The 19,500-nt window shown below is 38.2% G+C and overlaps 4 protein-coding genes across 14 annotated transcripts; 2 read left to right on the plus strand and 2 right to left on the minus strand.

Annotated features, from left to right (window-relative positions):
- Positions 1–705: 705 nt before the first annotated feature.
- On the minus strand, positions 706–4,216 carry Ir76b (Ionotropic receptor 76b). 5 transcript variants are annotated; one of them, XM_076437137.1, is made up of 12 exons: positions 4,081–4,216; positions 3,643–3,987; positions 3,431–3,549; positions 3,278–3,354; positions 2,909–2,982; positions 2,613–2,789; positions 2,279–2,508; positions 2,083–2,192; positions 1,821–2,014; positions 1,650–1,755; positions 1,381–1,570; positions 706–1,312 (listed from the first exon to the last, which is right to left on the minus strand). In XM_076437137.1, exons 3-12 carry the CDS (start codon positions 3,517–3,519, stop codon positions 826–828), a joined length of 1,734 nt encoding a protein of 577 aa, XP_076293252.1. In that variant the 5' UTR covers positions 3,520–3,549; positions 3,643–3,987; positions 4,081–4,216; the 3' UTR covers positions 706–825. The 5 variants fall into 5 exon arrangements, with proteins under 5 accessions (XP_076293252.1, XP_076293253.1, XP_076293255.1 ...); XM_076437138.1 differs by having other exon boundaries at positions 707–1,312; positions 2,279–2,505; XM_076437140.1 differs by lacking the exon at positions 3,278–3,354 and having other exon boundaries at positions 707–1,312; positions 3,479–3,549.
- On the plus strand, positions 3,967–7,660 carry LOC143215207 (uncharacterized). Of its 2 annotated transcripts, XM_076437146.1 has the most exons (6): positions 3,970–4,383; positions 4,495–4,655; positions 4,826–4,926; positions 4,989–5,972; positions 6,258–6,383; positions 6,462–7,660. In XM_076437146.1, exons 2-6 carry the CDS (start codon positions 4,554–4,556, stop codon positions 6,748–6,750), a joined length of 1,602 nt encoding a protein of 533 aa, XP_076293261.1. In that variant the 5' UTR covers positions 3,970–4,383; positions 4,495–4,553; the 3' UTR covers positions 6,751–7,660. The 2 variants fall into 2 exon arrangements, with proteins under 2 accessions (XP_076293260.1, XP_076293261.1); XM_076437145.1 differs by having other exon boundaries at positions 3,967–4,655.
- LOC143215198 (transcriptional regulator ATRX homolog) lies at positions 4,494–19,444 on the minus strand. 5 transcript variants are annotated; one of them, XR_013010312.1, is made up of 21 exons: positions 19,305–19,444; positions 18,633–18,690; positions 18,370–18,499; positions 15,910–18,201; positions 15,537–15,829; positions 15,331–15,461; positions 15,121–15,266; positions 14,815–15,048; positions 14,541–14,754; positions 14,058–14,470; positions 13,690–13,988; positions 13,322–13,616; positions 12,964–13,238; positions 12,726–12,885; positions 12,306–12,650; positions 11,921–12,221; positions 11,645–11,851; positions 11,464–11,568; positions 10,735–10,896; positions 10,518–10,643; positions 4,494–7,783 (listed from the first exon to the last, which is right to left on the minus strand). XR_013010312.1 is itself a non-coding variant. In XM_076437124.1 (21 exons), exons 3-20 carry the CDS (start codon positions 18,384–18,386, stop codon positions 10,751–10,753), a joined length of 5,802 nt encoding a protein of 1,933 aa, XP_076293239.1. In that variant the 5' UTR covers positions 18,387–18,499; positions 18,633–18,690; positions 19,305–19,444; the 3' UTR covers positions 9,616–10,643; positions 10,735–10,750. The 5 variants fall into 5 exon arrangements, 4 of the variants coding, with proteins under 4 accessions (XP_076293239.1, XP_076293237.1, XP_076293238.1 ...); XM_076437124.1 differs by lacking the exon at positions 4,494–7,783 and having other exon boundaries at positions 9,616–10,643; positions 10,735–10,777; positions 10,849–10,896; XM_076437122.1 differs by lacking the exon at positions 4,494–7,783 and having other exon boundaries at positions 9,616–10,643.
- Ids (iduronate 2-sulfatase) lies at positions 7,809–10,368 on the plus strand. Of its 2 annotated transcripts, XM_076437144.1 has the most exons (8): positions 7,809–8,050; positions 8,116–8,293; positions 8,363–8,493; positions 8,555–8,726; positions 8,804–8,953; positions 9,018–9,155; positions 9,219–9,523; positions 9,585–10,368. In XM_076437144.1, exons 1-8 carry the CDS (start codon positions 7,865–7,867, stop codon positions 9,927–9,929), a joined length of 1,605 nt encoding a protein of 534 aa, XP_076293259.1. In that variant the 5' UTR covers positions 7,809–7,864; the 3' UTR covers positions 9,930–10,368. The 2 variants fall into 2 exon arrangements, with proteins under 2 accessions (XP_076293259.1, XP_076293257.1); XM_076437142.1 differs by having other exon boundaries at positions 8,116–8,493.
- Positions 19,445–19,500: the final 56 nt, after the last annotated feature.

Here is a 19,500-nt window from a genome sequence, read left to right on the forward strand (position 1 = left end):
TATGTATATGTGTGTATACATTGTACATAATACGTACACACACACACACACACACTGGTTCGTTAACTACATAATTCTTCCTATCTTTCCCATGTGTAAGACAAGGACAGAGACAGCGTGCAACAAGGACACAGACGTCGCACTTGTGCCACCTTCTTTTCTACGGGACTTCGAATCTCCTGGTACGTATTAGGAAAGCATGGTGAGCAAGGAGGTATACGATATAACCCTTCGTAAAGGGTTATATCCAGTTATATCCAGTTATATCGTATAGGTGGAGAGCAAAAATCGACCAGTTTTGATTAAACCGTGGACCGTGGATGGTTAAATATTCAATGAAATTGTTATTCAAGGGCTAAAAAAATTGGTGGGTGTATACTGGAGAATCCTCTGTGTCTGTATTGCACAATAAAGATAATTTATTCATGCAAAATAAAAAATATTGGATATTCATTACAGCAGCAAATGATTCGTGCCGCTTTTCCCATAAGACGCAATGTTAATTCCGGCACGAATTATTTGCGCTTCGTATACGTACTTACAGCGCCATCTAGCGGCAAAACGCTCAAACTGTTAGCCAAATGTTACCGACAGAGCAAGTCAGTGTAGGTTTTATCCCTTCTGGGCGGGCTCATTTCATACGGCTCCTGATCGCTGTTTTTAACCAGTGGCGCTATCCGACGTTCGATATTACGACGTTCGTCGTAATAAGTTGAAAAATGTATGTGGGATTATTTTTTATTTATTCGTTCGACAAGTTCATGTCAAGATCATATTTAATATTAACATTATAATTTGTGTTATCGTTACAATTGTTAAATACATTCAAACGGCATATTGAAACAGAAAAGCAGAAGGTGTCCTAATCGGTATTAATCTTCGATCTCCTCCTCGGTCTACAACTACATAGTAATTTCTCCCGTTAATTACTTGTTGTTTTCCCTGCATCAATACATGTTGGGAGTTTCCATGATTCGCTTGCGGAATTTCATTTAAGAAATGTACTTGTTTAGGGGATGGAAGAGGTTTAACGAAAGTATTCGTCACCCTCGCTGTTGTTGATCGAGAATTACGCAGGTTCTGTTGTTTTCTACGTTTTACCCAGCCTGCCAGACACGCGTAAATGATTTCTATTAGAAAGAAGATTGCTGCGATCGTGTAGCCAGCTATGACAACTTTGTATGTCAGAAGAAGATCGGTGTTGCGGAGCTGTCTTTCGGTCGAGCGAAGATCCACAGGACAAATTTCAGCCAGTGGAAGATCTTCCTGTTGCGTTTGTTGTACGATGCCTGACTCCACCAATCTGATCAACCTGTAATCAAATGATTAATGAACGATGAATGATGTTCCTTTCGTAGACAAACTTTCGCGGACACTTGCATTTCATTCAATGGCTTTCGAGCAGTTGAACCATTGGAAAAACCGAATGCTCGATTCGTGTCCATAATGCTTCCAGGCATTATAACGTAGGTGCAACGCAAGCTGTGGTCCGTTTGATTGCGAGTTTTGCTCACATAATCCTCGAATATTAGCGTTTGCAGATAATGAGCTTCTGCCAGGAACAGTTTTTCTAAAGGAACCAATGAAACAACCCGTTAATACGAACGCTCGATTTAAAGAAACATAAGACTAGATAGAATACTACGTACTTGTGCTCACAGAATTCAGTATGGCTTTCGACGGCTCGTAAAACTTGAATTCACCCTTTCCTTGTGATCTGCTAATATTCAGTAAACTCAAATCGTTGACGTGCTCCTGCAGAAGATAGTTTCTCTCGTGAATACGAATCCCTTAAACGGAGTAGAAAAATAGAGTATTACCTGAGAAAGAAGAAAGTCAACGAGACGGCCTTTGTAGGTGACCCAACTGTATCCTTTCTGGACGATGTCCTGCAAAGAGCTGATGGACAAAGTGAATTGCGGTTTCGTGAGGAACGCCGTGAGATTCGCGGTGTAGAACGACGTCAATATCAATATAAAAATCCACCATGTGGCGAAAAGCATTCGCGTCGAATCTGCAGTCGAGAAAATTACGATTCAATGTAAAAAGGAATCAAATATTTCACGGTAAAATATTTCTCACCTGTCCTAGCAACGATGTTCGTTCCTTGTTTCAAGAGAGAACTATAAGCGAACCAGGAGCAAGAGGATAAGCCAAATCCTTCGGGTTTCGGGTCGTGCCATAATTTCGCCCTGTAACAATATACATAAATTCGTAGAATTAGAATCGGAGATTTCAAGATTTTGCTGTGTCGATGCTATACAACACAGTTTCTGACCTGATGATGGCGAAGAGGTAAATAATCGGTCCCATGAAGATCAAAGATGCCAGAACTAGGAACCAAACTGTTCTCTCGAACGGTGCAAGGAGACCCGAACCGCTGGCCGACTCCTTCGGCCTCTTCATTAGAGCAGTCAATCTGGTCTCGTCCAAGTAGATGCTGAACTCGCAGAACCGTCCTATTTCCGGCAGAACCGGTAGAAACGCAACAGCCATGTCCACTTTCTGCTTCAAACGAAAAGCAATTCTTTTGATCGTGCTCAAGGATAAGCTTTCTTAGATGATCAGGATGGATCTTGGATGGAATAAAATTAACATTAAAAATGTTTCACCTTTTCGTAAAGCAATCCGAGAACACCGTTGTTCTCGTCCCCGAGGACATGCTCGTTTGGCGGGACAATGCTGTACGTGAAATTTAGCTTCGCGCTGACCAAATCGAAGATATAGAACGCGTATCCTCTGCCAACCCATTTTCCGTTCTCCTCCACGATTCCAGAGAACGGCATGTCCTGCGACAAATACAAATTATTCACAATCGTTGGATCGAATTTTTTCAAATGAGAAACCACCGCTTCGTAATCATTCGAAACTAATCTATGTATATAAAGTTTGAAATTGCGAGGCGTACATTCCAGGACGTGACGACTATGTGCGACGGTATCGTAGGTCTATCCGTGTCGTTCATCGTCTCCGCAGACTCATCTGCGAACATGAAAGAATAATGAAAGGGTAATGAATAGACTGCGGATTTTATGCATTCATGACAAAAATGGGCAACTAAAAATTAAGGCAGTGGACATGTTAAAAATATATAAGGACATCAACGTCCTTAAGCCTCAGCTTAATAGGATAATTAGGAATGCAATTTTTATTTGACTCCTGTGTCCTGCAATCAACGCGAACATTTTTTATTTTGCATGAAGATCCGCAGACTAATAATGAAACAGCGTGAAAAAGATACTTGAACGCGAGCGATCGAATCAGAGATAACGCTGACCTTGACCGTCAGCATAGCGGCTGCAGCACAAGGACCATGCTGCCGAAACGATCAACAGCGCGCGATGAGGGTGCATCCTCCGATTGAAAATTCAACTACATTAATTTTCGTTAACTAAACTTGAACCGAGACCGATGACAAATTGATAGAGACCTGGGCTGCGGTACGACAAACCAGGTGCCAAGGTAAATCGATACTGACGTGTTTGCACGCATCCTGACTGACAGTGACCCGTCTGACATCCACGCGCAAACGGTTCACGCGTTCACACCCTATAACATACCGTTCAAACGTTCAAACATTGTTCGAACGCGTTTCAACGTGTTCATTTAATTCGAAATTTGTTAAACAATGTTACTAATTACCTGGTAAAACGTTCCAATAAAGTCCATCGCGTTTTGAGTAGATTCTAATGAATTCTACAATAGTAAACGACAGCATAATATACATATGTGCAGTGCAAGTTCATTCTTGCATGGCATATTCCGTAAAACCATCATTTCGATTCTGAATTAATGGAAGTAAACGGAGATGAAGATCATATGTATAAAAGATTGATTTGAAGCGGTGCCTTCAAAATTGACGCCATCGTCGGTATACAATCCTGTGGCGCTTGCTAATCTATACGCACTCGTTGGAGATGAAGATGAAGATGAAGATGAAGATGAAGATGGAGAAGGGAAGGGCGTCTTTTATAGGAGAAACATTTTCTGTAACAATGAAAGATGAGAAATAAACATTGCTAATATATGCTTAATAAATTTTACCGGATGTTGCAGACATAACCAAATGAGAATACTTGCAAGGATAAATGCATTCGCCAAGTTTGCCAGCCGAAAAAACCGAGGCAGAATTGGATTTATTATGTTCTAACATGGTTTTCTAACCAAAGAGTAGGGATGCTCTTTGGTTCTAACGGCGCGGCGCATTCCCTGACAGTGGTTCCCAATTGTATTTAGTTGCGCGGCGCGGCAAATGGTGGACGGGAAAGCAATGGTAGCCCGGTTGCACTGAAATGACAACAAGTGATTGATATTATTAACGACGGTATAATGTGAGGTGCAAGAGGAAAGATAAACCGGCGCGAACGGGAGCGCAGTTTGTTGGTAAGTAGCCCGACAAACCATCCCGTTCGTGGATATGACCGCGGGTCTGGGAGTTTCATTCAAGGTGTAGGAAAAATTCCTTACCGAACCAACCCGTATCGATGAGCGCAGGTTATGTGAGGCCACGAAACGCGTCGTTCACAGCCGTTTTACCGCGGACACCGGCCAGGATGGGCCAGGGTACGGACGCTTGCACCGACAGGCCCACCGAAGTCAGCGTCATCAGATTCGTATCAAGAAATCGCACCATCGAGGAAATAGCCCCGAAAAAGGTAAAACCGCCGGAGCCATTTCACGGGTTCAACGACCCCTAACTCAAAACAAATCGCCGCTGCGTTTTAACGTTTATCCAGTCGAATCTTCCCAGAGTTTATCGCACTCGTTTCCTCGGTTCGTTCTACTGCCATCCACTTTATAAACTATCATTGTTGTTTTTTTTTAGGAAATTTATACGTGCAAACAACGAGGTTGCGGAAAAATATTTACAAACCAAGATGAATACAAAACACACGAGGCTCTAGAAGCTTTGAAAATTAGATTCATGTAAGTCGATACAATTTTATTTTCCAATGTTCGTATGTATAATACATTGATATGGTACACAGCTGCAGGGAGCCAGGATGCGGAGAAGAGTTGTCCGATCCTGGAAGCATGTGGCGTCATTACCAAGAATGGCATAATAATGAAACAAATGTATTTATATGTCCATACACGAATTGCGGGTCTTTACACACAACCAGTAGTAATTTAGAAGAACATATCGAAAGCTGTCATAGACAGCCGCCAACACTGCCAACCGAACCAGAAGTAATATGCTTCGAGGATCTGGAAAACGCGATGGACGAAGAAATTGTACAGAGCACTGAGGATTGCTACGAGAAGAGACAGAGCGAAACTTTTGCAATAAAACCACACCAATACGATGATAATAACGAACAAGGTATTCATAGAAATGACAATATGCAGCAGCAAAAGAAAGAACTTCCCCACGAACAAAATCCTCCAAACGATAGCTCGAACAAAGATGATTACCCTACTACCGGCGAGTCGTTGAACGAAGCCAGTGGCTTTCCTCTCGCCGAGAATCTAATGTTAAGTACCGAGAATTTCCTATGCAAGTACGAGGGCAATACGAATAAGTGTTCGGAACTTCAAGTAGAACATTCCCAAGAGAAGAATAACATAGTCTATGTGAACGGAGACATCACGATTACCAAAAATTCGAAGAACGAGGTATGCACGATGAGCTCGAGGAATCAAGAGCACAGAATAGAATTGGATAATCTCGAACGAATCTTCAGAAACGATTTGAATCGAGACGTTTCGAAAAACGAGGAAAATACTATAGAATCGAACAGCAATTGTTCCGACGACGAAGAATACACTCCAAAGAAACAACGTATGTCTAGATACAAACAAGAGATCTACAACTGTGCCAGCAATGGCTGTGCGAGAAAATATAAATATATATCCCACTATCGTCATCATCAAGACAGCCATAAACTAGTAGCCAATACAATTAGTTCAAATTCTAGCAAATCGATAGTGAAAATAAAACAAGGGAAAGCCTCGACAGTCAGTTTTTTCTTGTAAGTTTACAAACATTTTCATTATTAGAAATATTATAACTAGACTGTGGATGTTTATGCAATTTTCCATTTTTGTAGACAAATTTTAAGAAAGTGGTGCCAAATAATATTCTATTTTCATTGGTAATACAATAGCATTTGTAGATCCACAATAAATTAAAATCGTTCTAAATTCTGTTGAATTTAATGCTCCAGCATTTTTTGAAAATTTTTATAAGCCTTAAATGCATAAAGATCCACAGTCTAATTATAACGCATGTTCCTAATTTATTGTGTGCTGATCAGATGCAAGATTCCTGGCTGTGGAGCGCAAGTGAGCAATGTAACTGGTTTATGGAAGCATTACCAGGACAATCATGCTAATTCGAAACTGCCAGTAGTACAAGGAACTAAGAATAATGAAGTATTTCGGTAAGTTCACCGTATATACTGTACATAACCACTACTAGTGTTTCGATCCAAAGTGTTTTATCCGAAGGTACATTTCAGATGCAAGATTCCAGGATGCGAAACAGAATTCAGTACAACTGTAATGCTGTACAAACACTTCAGTGAAGTGCACTCGAATGGTTCTGGCAATAATGCTAGCACAAATACAAAGACTGGAAATGGGAGTAGTTTTCATTACACTGAAATGTTCAAAGATGATACTACCAGCCCCCAAGTAAATTTTAAGACTGACTTTAAGGCAAAGCATAATATTAATGTAAATGACTGTACGAAAAATGCCGATGAACAAAGATTATCGTCGATTGTTAAAAAGGAATCCCGGGATTGATTCGAGATGGACTAATATCGGTCTTTAATCATGAGGATAAATAATTGTAGCGGTATAAATTAGAGTATTCGACTAGGGCCGTAAGCATTCGATTTAAGAAACATCATTGTTCCTTTTCTCTTTACGAGCTCTCCTGCTCGTTTTTTTATTTTTCTTTTATTACTTTTTACCCCTTTGGCTAGTCATTCTTTGTTACGCTTTTATTACCATTTTGAGTGCAACGACCCTTGTTCGATACTCACATTTTTATCATCCTATTCCCGAATACTAGAAATTCGGAATAGAAAGGAAACTTCTGAGTCGTTTTTCGATAACTTCTAATCATCCAAATATAAACGAAGGCTATACGTAATACATAGCGACTTTCTAACTTGGTACATTACCTGCAGAAAAGTATTACCGTTGTTTTTCTATATCTTACATTTAAAAAGTTTTAGCAATCTCGACACCTACCTTTCGCGTAACGGTGTCTATTAAAAATAAAATATTGCTATCAAAGGCAAACGAAAAATGTACTGCGTCAAATTGTTTGTAATTATACGATGAATGTGAAAAGCAACTCAGACAAATGGGAAAAATGTTAATTCTCGATTGAACAGTCAATGAACGAATCGAACCATAAATACAATTTCGTAGATCGATAAGCCTGGCGTGGCAAACTTAAAAATACAGTGCAAAGAACAGGATGAACTTGCTGCAGCATTTGTGCGCGCACGTTGCATAAAATTCTTGACTTTCCATAATGATTTTTACTATTTTATATTATTGTATTATTTTAATGTAATTTATATTACACACATGTCATTGTAGTTATTATACTAGATATTGTAGGACTGTAAGTATTACGTAGCATTTTTATTTGTATGTCTGTACGTTGAAAAATAAAGTGCAATAGTGAGCTAAAAAAGAATGCTAAGAAACAGCTCCTGGAATTGATTAGATTACTCCAGAAATAGGCCGCTCGATTATCTTCTGTAGCCGCGTAACATAAATACATATATGTACTCAGTACTCCCATTCTCTGCAGCTCCACCTGGAAAAGGAGTTCGTTGCTCTTCACTTCAATTGCGTTGCTCATAATAGGCTGAATCATACTGTTCGCCGCCCTCATAAGATGTTTTTAATATTATATTTAATGATTCCAATCGTTTGGTGTGCAGCGCAACAACACAATTTTCTTCTAATAATTATTGACGACTTAAGGCCAGCTTTAGAATGTTACGGCGATAAAAACGCTTATACGCCGAACATAAATCGCTTGGCAAAGAACGCTGCGATCTTTTCGCAGGCGTTTGCTCAGGTTAGTATCTTTAGACCACATTGTGTTCCAAAGGAAACAATACAACAGAATGAATTTGTTTTCAGCAAGCCTTGTGCGCACCAAGCAGGAATTCTTTTCTAACAAGTAGGAGACCGGATACGCTGCAGCTTTATGATTTTTATAGCTATTGGAGGAAAGATGTTGGCAATTTTACAACGTTGCCTCAACATTTAAAAAATAACGGATATGTTACCAAATCTATAGGAAAAGTTTTTCATCCAGGTCTTGCATTTATAAATCACGAAAACGTATTATATTGTACCCGAAGGTTTCATACGGAATTTTTCACAGGGATTAGTTCAAATCATTCCGATGATAGCCCTTATTCGTGGACGGAAGTACCGTTCCACCCATACACGGAGAGATACAAAGATCTTCCAGTTTGCCAAACTAATTTTCATATACCTCCTGCACAGAATCTCGTCAATATCGTTTCTCTGAATAATTCGTAGTTAACACGATCTCAAGATCTCATGGTTTCAGGTATGTCCTGTGAAAGTTTCGTCGATGCTAAACAAAACCCTGCCAGACATGGAAATACTAAGAGAAGCTAAACATTTTCTACAAACTCATGCGAACGTCCCGACTCCTTTCTTTTTGGCAGTCGGATTTCAGAAGCCCCACATACCGTTGAAGTATCCGAAAAGATATTTAAGTAAACTTCATTAATATTACCATTTATGGCAAATTGCTTTTAACATTGCGCCAAATATTTAGAAAGAACACTTTCAGAACACCATCCACTCCGTAAATTCAAACTACCTGATCCGTACGAGTGGCCGGAAAATGTTAGTAGCATCGCGTACAATCCTTGGATCGATTTAAGAAAGAGGAAGGACATTGAAAGTTTGAAACTGAATTTTCCATGGGAAAGAATACCAAGTACGATTCAAAAGTTTGTATCGCTAATTATATCCTTATATTTCTACTGCTGTTCGATTTACAGAGGGCTTTGGCAAATTGATTATGCAATCCTATTACGCAGCTGTGTCTTATATCGACGACCTAATTGGTAAACTAATAGATCAATTAGATGTTCTATCGATCCGAAAGAATACTACCATAATACTCACATCAGATCATGGTGAGTTCAGATTGTGATAAGACAAAATATTTTGTTAATTTGAAAATGAATTCCCGAAAATAGGATGGTCGCTAGGCGAACATTCGGAATGGGCAAAATACAGTAATTACGACGTTGCTCTAAGGGTACCTTTAATAATATCAACCTCCGGAATAGGAGATACTGCGCTTAATCTACATAAAAAACAGGTGGTCATAGATTCCTTGGTAGAGTTGGTAGACATTTTTCCAACTATCGCTGATTTAGCAAATGTTCCGATACCAATCTGCCAAAATGAGAATGAAAGAAAAGATGCTACGCGTTCAGAGCTCGTTTGTAGCGAAGGAGTTTCTCTTGTACCGCTTATAACAGCCGCTACAAAACAAGAGGTAACGAAAATTAAAACAGTCGAAATCACGTATAATGCATTCGTATTAAAAAAATTTGCAGTCGCTACCATGGAAGAAAGCAGCTTTTGGACAGTATCCCAGACCAAGCATCGAACCTTCGATGAATCCAAACAGCGACGAACCTCGTTTTAAGCAAATAAAAGCTATGGGATACACTTTAAGGACAGATAAATATCGTTACACAGCCTGGCTGAAATTTAATCCTCAAACGAGAGTACCAAATTGGAATCGACTTATCGCAGAAGAATTGTACGACCATGAAATCGACAAAAATGAAAATAAAAATTTAGTAGTCTTTCCAAGATACCACAAATTAAAAGAGACTTTGCGAACATTATTGAAACGAGGCTGGAGGTTCGCTTTGCCTGGAAAGATGGACTTTTAATTTCTACAATCTTTAATTATCGAATCTACATTTTCTAAATGTATATATATATTATTAAGCAAGTGCAGTAAAGGTTTGATCTAAGCAAAGCGCCAATCCTCTCCACTGCGGAACAGTGTAATTATTTTTTATGCGACTTTTTCATATTAAAATGACACTAAGCATTGTCTCGCCAAAGGTTTTGCTTAGATCGAACCTTTACTGTCGTATCTATGAATAGTAACAATATTATTATCATTATTATTATTATTATATTAAGATTATAATAGCATTATATTACATTAATACTGATGCTAGTATATAATACGATACAAATTATTACTTCCACTAGTAATAATGAATTGTGTAAAATACTCATAATTCAATAGACTTGTGATGCATATAGAAAACATAAAAAATCGTATGATGAATATACTTTCAGCTACAACTAGTGATATAACACCAACACGTTCGACAGTCATGCGCCACATATGCGTATGATATGTTTATAGTCTATAGTATGAACATTTCATTTGCGCACTAGCGTCACACATGTTTTATGCGATATTTACCACGATCGAATAATGATAGCGAACGTGTTATAATTACCACCGTAGGTAGAACGATGCAATGTTTGCATCGTTATTTCCCAGTTAACTAAATTTTATTATCCTATAGCCCTCATTCTTCTTGATTTTTGTTTTTGCCAGTTGTGGTCGTAGCAGTCGGAATGACCTATTATAAACATTATATCACGGTACTTTGTTATCGTAGTAAAATTAAAGTATATCCAATTATTTGAAATTAATGTAAACATTATAATTACCTCAACAATGTCATCGTCATCCCCGTATTTCGGGCCAGCAGTCCTATTATCCACAAAAGTAAATGGAATATCAGTTCTATTATCTTGACCACTTGTGTTGCTAAGATTCCTCACCACATTCGTAGGCATTCGAACAATATTCGGCACCTGTGCTGTTCTCATCTGTCGTTTAGAAAGTTTCAACGAATTATTGTACAAATTAGGCTTTATCGATAACGATAGCAATTTCACTCTATTCACTTTAAATTCGTATCAAATTTAATTTGATCTGATTTTTACTGATTCCGAGTTTCCTGTAACGCGATACGAATTGAGCACGTTATACAGTAATCCCGCGATCTAAGCGCGACAGAGCTTTGCGATCTAAGCCAGTTCCCCTTCCCCCTCCACTGGGGGTCATGCCCCGCGAGGGCCCACAAAAGCTCGAGCTGCTTTATTTATTTTTCATTATTTTTTTATAGGACTTTCACCAAGTTATTTGTGGCATTCTTCTGTTTAAAATGACACTAAACACGATATAATTTGAACTGTATTTAGTGGTGTACATGCCTTTCTTTCGAAATTTGTATCCCTTCACGATCTCTGTCACAGCACAGAACCGAGAATCGACTTAGATCGCGGCATTACCGTAAAGGAGGGTTGACCATACCAGCAGACTACCGGTAGCGAACGTATTCAGACAAGAGATTGTACATAGTCTATAAGTATAATTTGTACTGTTCAAGATACCGTATCGGATGTTCCACGGAAAGCCTGCTTCTCCCAATAGCTGTACATATCTGTCAAGACTCGAGCCGTCATCATTTTCTGATACTCGGGCGTTGCGTTCGGATACTGCAATACAAGTTGCACGAATAAATTTTTTCACAGAAACAGAGAGAATCCATAAACAGTTTATTTCTATACTCACGTCTTTGCGTATTAGTTCTTGGAGTTTCTCGTAATCGTTGTTAACATTCAACCACGGCGACACATTGTTGAACTGATTCAACATTCCATTGTTTGGATAACTCACTCCTCCACCCGCGTACATAAGCACTGCTGGTTTTCCTTTCTTTTCCTCTTCGTACTCTAACCAGGCTTGCTTCCTTTCTTCTTCGTTCAATTCTTCCTCAGCCTAGGCAAAATCGATATAGTACCAGTAGCATGAATAGATTATCAAAATCCATTATTTATTTCCAATTACCTTGTTCTCCAGAAGGGAATCGTGTTCGTGATAATTTTCCACGTAATCTTTATACTTCAAAAATATTTCGGCTAATAGTCTATCTTTTGGTAAATTCAACGTTGGTTTTTCGCCGTCCGTGTTCGTCTCGAAAGTATACAATTCGTTTAAATCGTTATTTCTATAGTGACGTTCTATTTGTTGCTCGTCCACGACTCTGCAGGAAAGAGACAGTTTCGTCACCTGTCGATTATAAATTTTCTCCTCCATCGTTCCAAACGCCAAAAATCGATAAACGTAGCATGGTTTTTTCTGTCCGAACCTAGATATATAAATTTTATACTTGATTATTAAAACCATGAGATTGTTCTTTTAAATACATACAACGTTGTCCGATATAACATACCTATATACACGAAATATACTCTGTACATCGTAGGAGGGGTTCCAACTCGCGTCAAATATAATTACCCGATTGGCAGCTGTTAAATTAATTCCTAAACCACCTGCTCGCGTCGATATTAAAAACAGCCTCGCCCTCGTATTCGTTGGACGATTAAATATTTTACACCATATACTTCTGTTCTCGGCAGATGTTTGTCCATCCAATCGGAAATAATCCAAGCCCAACGACCAACTACTTCTGTGTCCCATATACTCTGAATCGTCACCTTTTTGCGTCTCGTCGTCGATTTTTGCCAAAAATTTCTCAATTAGAGTCAACGAATACAACGACTGCGAGAATACCAACCTAAAATAAGTTTTACAAATTCAATGCTGCTGTTCGAAATTTCAAGGGCCAACAACAACTCGCCGGAATACGTACACTTTATCACCGATTTGCTCGCATTCTTTCAGAATGCCGAAAAGGAGCATTAATTTCGAGGAGACACTCATATCTTCGAAATGATCGACTTCGGTGAACTGCACCCACCAATCTTCCTCTTTCTTTTCGGTTTCTTCGGGTTTAGGGATTGATTCGATATCTAAACACAAATATAATTCGTATTATATTGCACAACTTAGCCACCGTTTGACCACAAATGAATAATTAATCATCGCACCAGGCTGGGTACTTCTTGTACGTCTCGAGTTCTTCGGCGCAGTATTCGATTGTCCGCTATCATTTTCGTCGCTACTGCTTGAAGTAGAGTCGGTGTTGGATTCGTCGCCGTCGTCAATAAAGTCCCTCAGAGAACCTTCAGAGTCGCTTGAAAATTTCTTTTCGTTCATTTTCTCTACCCTTTCTGAATTTAGACGCATCACTACAGGATGCGTCCATATCCTCTGCAACGTTTGAAAATCTGCGAAAAGGGATCCATTCGCAGAGCGCTGACGTCTACGCAAAACGTATAAGGAATGAAAACAAGTTTCTATTAATCTGTTTTAACGAAATCACGTTAACATTTTTAATTTGCGTACCGAGCCAAGTTATCCAGGTAGTAGCGATACATTTTGATTTGTACTTCCGATAGTCTCACGAAAATCACGTATTCCTGTTTCGGCGGTAGAAATGGCGTCAACACGGAATAATCGAATCTTTGCACGCAACCTTTCAACATTTTGTGTAAAACGTAAGCTCGTTTCTTCATTATTTTAACATCGTACTCGGTAGAGTCGTCGTATTGGCCGTTGTTTATTGGATTCGCAAATCTATTTAAGAATTCTTTCCTGGTTCCGAGGAGACTTGGTTTTACAAATTGCACCATGCAATGATCTGCAGGGAATCGATAGCAATTAAATACGCAAAGATTTATTATATGTATTATTTGATCATAATCGATACTCACACTCTATTAAATTATTTTGTAGGGGTGTTCCGGTGAGTATGATTCTTCTTAATGTTTTAATTCGTCTCATAGATTTACTGAGAGCAGTGTCCTCGTTTTTTAATAAATGACCCTCGTCGCAAACTATTAGGTCAGGACCAGGATCTATCAAATAGCGTAGTATCTCTTCCTTCATAGCCTTTCGCATTTTATTATTCGTGCCGCTGAGGTTTCTGAACATTTCGTAGCCGATAAGAAGGACACCGCCAGTTCTGTGCCAATTTTGTAACTGGAACTTTCTCTCTGCACACTTCTTTAATCTGTGATCAATTAAAAATTCACGATTGTGTTAGCTATTCGAGACATACGATTTAACAGTGATCACTTACTTAGTTAATTCATAGACATCGATTTCGCAATCGTCGACGTCTTTCAACCACAAGCTGAATTCATTGTACCAATTAAGTACCGTGCTCAAAGGACAAACGACCATAATCGTCTTGATACCGGTTTCTTCGTGGCTTAAGAGCGTGTGCGCTAAAGCAATTACTTGAAGGGTTTTCCCAAGGCCCATACAATGCGCGATTATGCATCCGGTACCCGTGGTCGATTTTATCCTTTCGAGGGATTCGAAGCAGGCATCCCACATGAATTTGATTCCCTCAGCTTGATGCGGTTTCAAACGCTTCACTATATCTGGATGAACGCTTACAAGATCTTCTTTCGTTTCCGCATTGAAATCTAACACCAATTTATCCACTTTCTCTTCGCTGGCCAATCTTGCTTCGTACATCTCATTGTACTATGTGTGGAAAAATCGGGAAATAAATCAATCGACTCTAATAAAGATAAATCGCATAATAAGTACGTACTAATTTTTGACGGTCCTCGATCCGTTTAAGCCTTTCTTCCTCTTCTCTTGCAGCTATTTTCGTGTCATCTGCAACCTGCTTATCTTTCAGCACTTTCCGAATATTCTTGCGACCTTTCTTGCCAGGCGTTCCTTGAGAATTTGCAGGGTCGTCATCAGAATCATCGTCGCTATCACTGGCCACTTTTTTTATGCGTTTCCTTTTCGGCTTCACTCTGAAATTGTAAATTGTAGTTAGCATACACATCGTTCAGTAAGTAACAATAAAAATGTACTTTTTCTCTCCAAGAGACGAATCCGTGTCAGAAGATTTACGCGTCTTCCGCTTACGCGACTTCTTTAGCTTCTCTTCATCCGACCCAGCGTTCGAAGATTGACCAGATGCCAATGTTACAGACTTAGAGGAGTTCGAGTCAGAATCCACCAATTGTACGTCCGAATCAGAATCCAGAATTTTTCTAGGTCTCCTCTTACGTTTAACAACTGTGTCTTCGACATCCGAATTTTCTCTATGTAGAAAAATTTTTAATGAAATACGGCAGTTCTCGAACGAATTAGAAACTATGCTAAATATAACCCACGTTTTATTTTCTTCCGCCTTTTGCTTCAGTTTTTCATGCTTTTTGTTCCACTTTGCACTTTCAACCTCAGAGTCTGAAGTCGAAAAGTTCATTGTCAATAATTTGTTCCGTTTCCATCGACTTTTCTCTCGTTTCTCCTGGGCGTCCTAATTTGGGTTTAAAAGCTGATTAGCTTCTTATTTTTCTTACTCGAAAATGTATTCTTCTTACCTCGTCGCTAGCGGAACCTTCCTTCTTTGCTTTTTGCGATGGCTTTGTTGCATTGCTTCCAGGTTTACTTTTCTTGGTTTTTTTCTCTTCGTCGCTACTGCCATTCGACGAGGCCACGTTGTTCTGATTTTCTGAAAAACAAGAATAAACGATTCGAGTTTCATTTAATTTTCGAAACTCTTGAAAAGAAAAGTTTGACGTTATACCGATGTCTGAGTCGTCGAAATTTAGAAGTAGATTCTTCGTGACTTTATCAGCTTCCTCCATTAATTCTTCATTGGTTTGAATATCGCATGTCGGTTTCATAGACATATTTTCAGTCTCCGCGACGGCGTCTTCTGCAGTGTTCTCGGTTAATTCCCCATTTTCTACTTTCTTCAAATGATCCAAAAGCGTTTCTTCTGTTTCGGTGGTTGTTTTCGACTTCTTAAACGTAGAACTATGCGACGAATCGTTCGCTTTCTTGGTGTTCCGTTGAAGTCTATCCAAATTAATAAGACTAAAAAAGAAAATGAAAACATTATGGATAAACGATAAGAAGGAAACACTCGATAGAAATAATTCGAATTGAATTGAAACCTTTTAATTTGCTTAGAATCCAAATGTTGACGCGATTTTTCCAAAGCACTGGCATGTTTTACAAGAATTTCTTTCGGTAATCTTTTAAGAACAACGCAACATTGCATTTTCAGCTTTTTATCAGATTCGAAATCGCATTTATTACTTAATTTTTGTCGTCTTTTCTTGTTTCTTTTGCTAACCACGCAACCAATATTCTCCACACTTTCGTCTCGCAAAGATTCCTTTTCGTCTTCAGGTTTCTGCTTCTCCGAAGACGGACCCTGACCTAATTCTGGAAATTGCAGACTATTACCAGCGTCAGAACTCGAGCTTTCGCCATTCGATGAATCTAATAGCGATGCCTTTGCTCGTCTATTCTTACTATTGTCGTCACACTCGTGTACTTTCTGAGACATTCCTTTTGTAGACGAAGATCCGATCGAATCCTCTGAATTGGAATCGAGAAGGGCACGTTTAGCAGAGAGTTCGGTAATGTCGTCTTTACACGACAAAGGTTTCATATTTACGGAACCATCTCCCGTTTCCTTTCTTCTGCCCTTCCTTTTAGACTTTGATTTTTCAACTTCCTTTTCTTCTGTCGAATTAGTTTTGGTAGAAAGAGTACCAGACTTTTCAGAAACGGATTCATCGTTTGAAATCATTTCTGAATCTGAGTCCAACAATGCCCTCTTGGCTCGCTCTTCTTCGTCATCAAGTTCATCCGAACAAGAATTTTTTGTTGTATCATTCTCAATTCTGACTGTTTCTACCGATTCTGTGTCATCGGCTTTCGTATAGATTGTTTCTCGAGAAAGAGCCGATTCCAGCACTACAGTTCCCTCTTCATTTACCTCTGACTCTATACTATCAAATTCTCGATTTAATTCATTTCTTTTCGATGAATTATCACCATCGTTTGGGTCAGCGTTTGCCTGTGTTTCTACGTTATTTTCTCTTATTATAAAAGTCTCCTGTTCCTCGACTTCCATTTTCTCTTCCTCCAAAGTATTTTCGACCATATCGTTTTCAACTGTTGATTCTTCGAATATATCTTCTAGAGAATCATTCACTTTACCCTCTTGGAAATCGTTGGAACATTCTTTAGATTTATCAATTATTTTTAATTTGTCGTTTGTGTTTGGGTCGTCGGGTAGTAACTTTTTTATGCTGCTACCTAAGATAGGAGACGCAACTTCGCTCGCTGCCAAAGATGTGGCATTTTTATTATTATCATCCTCTTCTTTTTCTGTTACTTCATCGACCGACGATGATTTCTTTTTCTTTTTCTTGTGGATATCTGTTTCGCTAGTTTCATTTTCAGAAAATATTTTTTTTTTGTCACATCCCGAGACTATGCTCTCGTCCTCCGAAGTAGTAGAATATATTTTGTCCCTTGATGGATTAGATTTGTTTCGTGCCTCCGCCGTATACAATGTTTCCCTGCTGCTTGAGGAACTGTCGTTGTGATCTGTGTTTTGTGCAGAACACTTTTTATTCCATTCTTCGGCGAAAGTCATTAATTTGTTTTCTTGATCGTCCAGTTCCATTTTCAGTTTGTTGATCACGTTCTTTGATCTCTGTATCACGTCATTCGCAGATTCTTGATATATCAATTCTTTTTTAAAATATTTCCATTTGACATGTTCCATTTCTAATTCATACTCCGAGCAAACTGTCTTGAATCTGTTTAAAATCTTGATCACTTTCGATTTGAAATGCAAACTTTGGTCTTTGCTGATCCGAGTCTTGTCTGTTTGTTTTTCGGTACTCGATGTACTCGACCTACAATCGTCTCTGGCACGGGAAAGCTTTTTTATCAACTTGGAACTGTCCAAAGAGATTTTAGATTTCTGAAATTCCTGACCAGAACTCGAATCAGCTTCCTCGTTGTGTAAATGAACAAAATTTGGCTGCGATGATTTTGATGTAGCACGTTTTTTCACCGTTCTTTCAACATGTTTCTTAGGTATTTCAGCCTCAGAGTTGCTACAACATTCTGACTCTTCGGTTTTATCTTTCCTCTTTTTCAAGTTGTTACTTGCTGGCCTGTCCGTGGCATCGCTTTTATGCTTATTAGTTTTCGAAGATCTTCTCTCGGGTCCTTTAAATTTTTGACTAGGCATTTTGGTCTTTTGCAATTCCGTGTTATCATTTAAAATTGTTTTTTTCACATTCACTACCGAACTATTTTTGCTATTTCTATCGTACTTCGATTCTACACTTTTGTGCTTTACATGCTTTTTAACTTTTTCATGCGAATCTTTTGAGCTAGCCTTTTGAGAATTTAAACGACCACTGTCTTCGCTGGAACTAGAATTATATATTGAACGTATACATTCCTTAATTTTTATTTTTTCTTCGAGCGTATCCCTTGTATATAATGAAACTTATCCTTGGTTCTTATTAAATATATACGAATCTCTTTCTCGATACTTCTTCTATACTAGCGTGTGTAATGTACTTTTGAAAATTACTTACTCGGAAGAAGATGACATGGTGGCAGCACAAATGTTCTGAATGTTTCGTTTTTTAATTACACATAGAATACGTTTGCTTTTTGGCTTTAAAAGCCTAGATCAATAGAATTTACATTATAGTGTATAATGGTCTGAAAGTAACATTTCCTTGTAAACATATATGCGTATAGTTTCCACTTAAACAGATTATTAAAATAACTTCGTAGTTATATAATAAACCATAATTCTTGTTAATATTCTTTGTATAACTAAAATCACACTTACCATACTATTTTGTTTATGCCATTAATGGTTGTGTCTAATTTAATATTTTGAAAGTTATCTATAACAAATATAACAAATACCGTTTAATAAATTAAATATTAATATTTCCAGATAGTGAACTCTATCGAAATATTGTAAATATCATAAAATGTATTCTTTCAAATATAATAAATTATATCGACTCTACGTTGATATTGACAAATATTAGACTGACATGCAATGGAATTTCGTTGAAGTATTTAAGACAGCTCTGTCGTCATTTGTACATTAAATATTAATCGTGGTTGTCATTTTCGAAATAAAAATGGAACACTCGTGAAATCTGTATAATGAATCTTTCGAAAAATATCTTGTATATGCCGGATTTTATTTTTATTTAAGAATTTTTGTTATGATATTATGGCGACTAATATTATTTCTATAGTTTTCCTTTGCAGCGATGCAAATTAGGTTTTCGCTTGGCGAATTGTTCATTTTCTAGTGGTTTCATAAGTTTGATATGCTAATAAACAAAACACATTCGTAAAAAGGTGAAGGTGGAAATGGAAAGAAATTCCTTGTAAATAATAGATAGTACTTCTGCTTAGTATGTACTCGAAATTGTTACCTGGTATTCCAACAATACTTTCATTGTTTACGATTATTGTATCGCAAATTAACTGACATACGTACGTCGAACGAATCACAAGTCCGAGAAGAAAGCATGCACAATTAAAGTAATCTTCGTTTAGCCGCTCAGTAAAGCTGGTAAAAGCAGGTAAAAGCTTGCTAAAACCGATAAAACATCGTTTTCTTCTCTCACCATAGAATACACTTTATTTATACACATGCACCATGCACAGTCATATGTCATATCAGGCTCTGCAGT

Source organism: Lasioglossum baleicum, chromosome 13 (assembly GCF_051020765.1).
Source record: "Lasioglossum baleicum chromosome 13, iyLasBale1, whole genome shotgun sequence".
Taxonomy (NCBI): Eukaryota; Metazoa; Arthropoda; class Insecta; order Hymenoptera; family Halictidae; genus Lasioglossum; species Lasioglossum baleicum.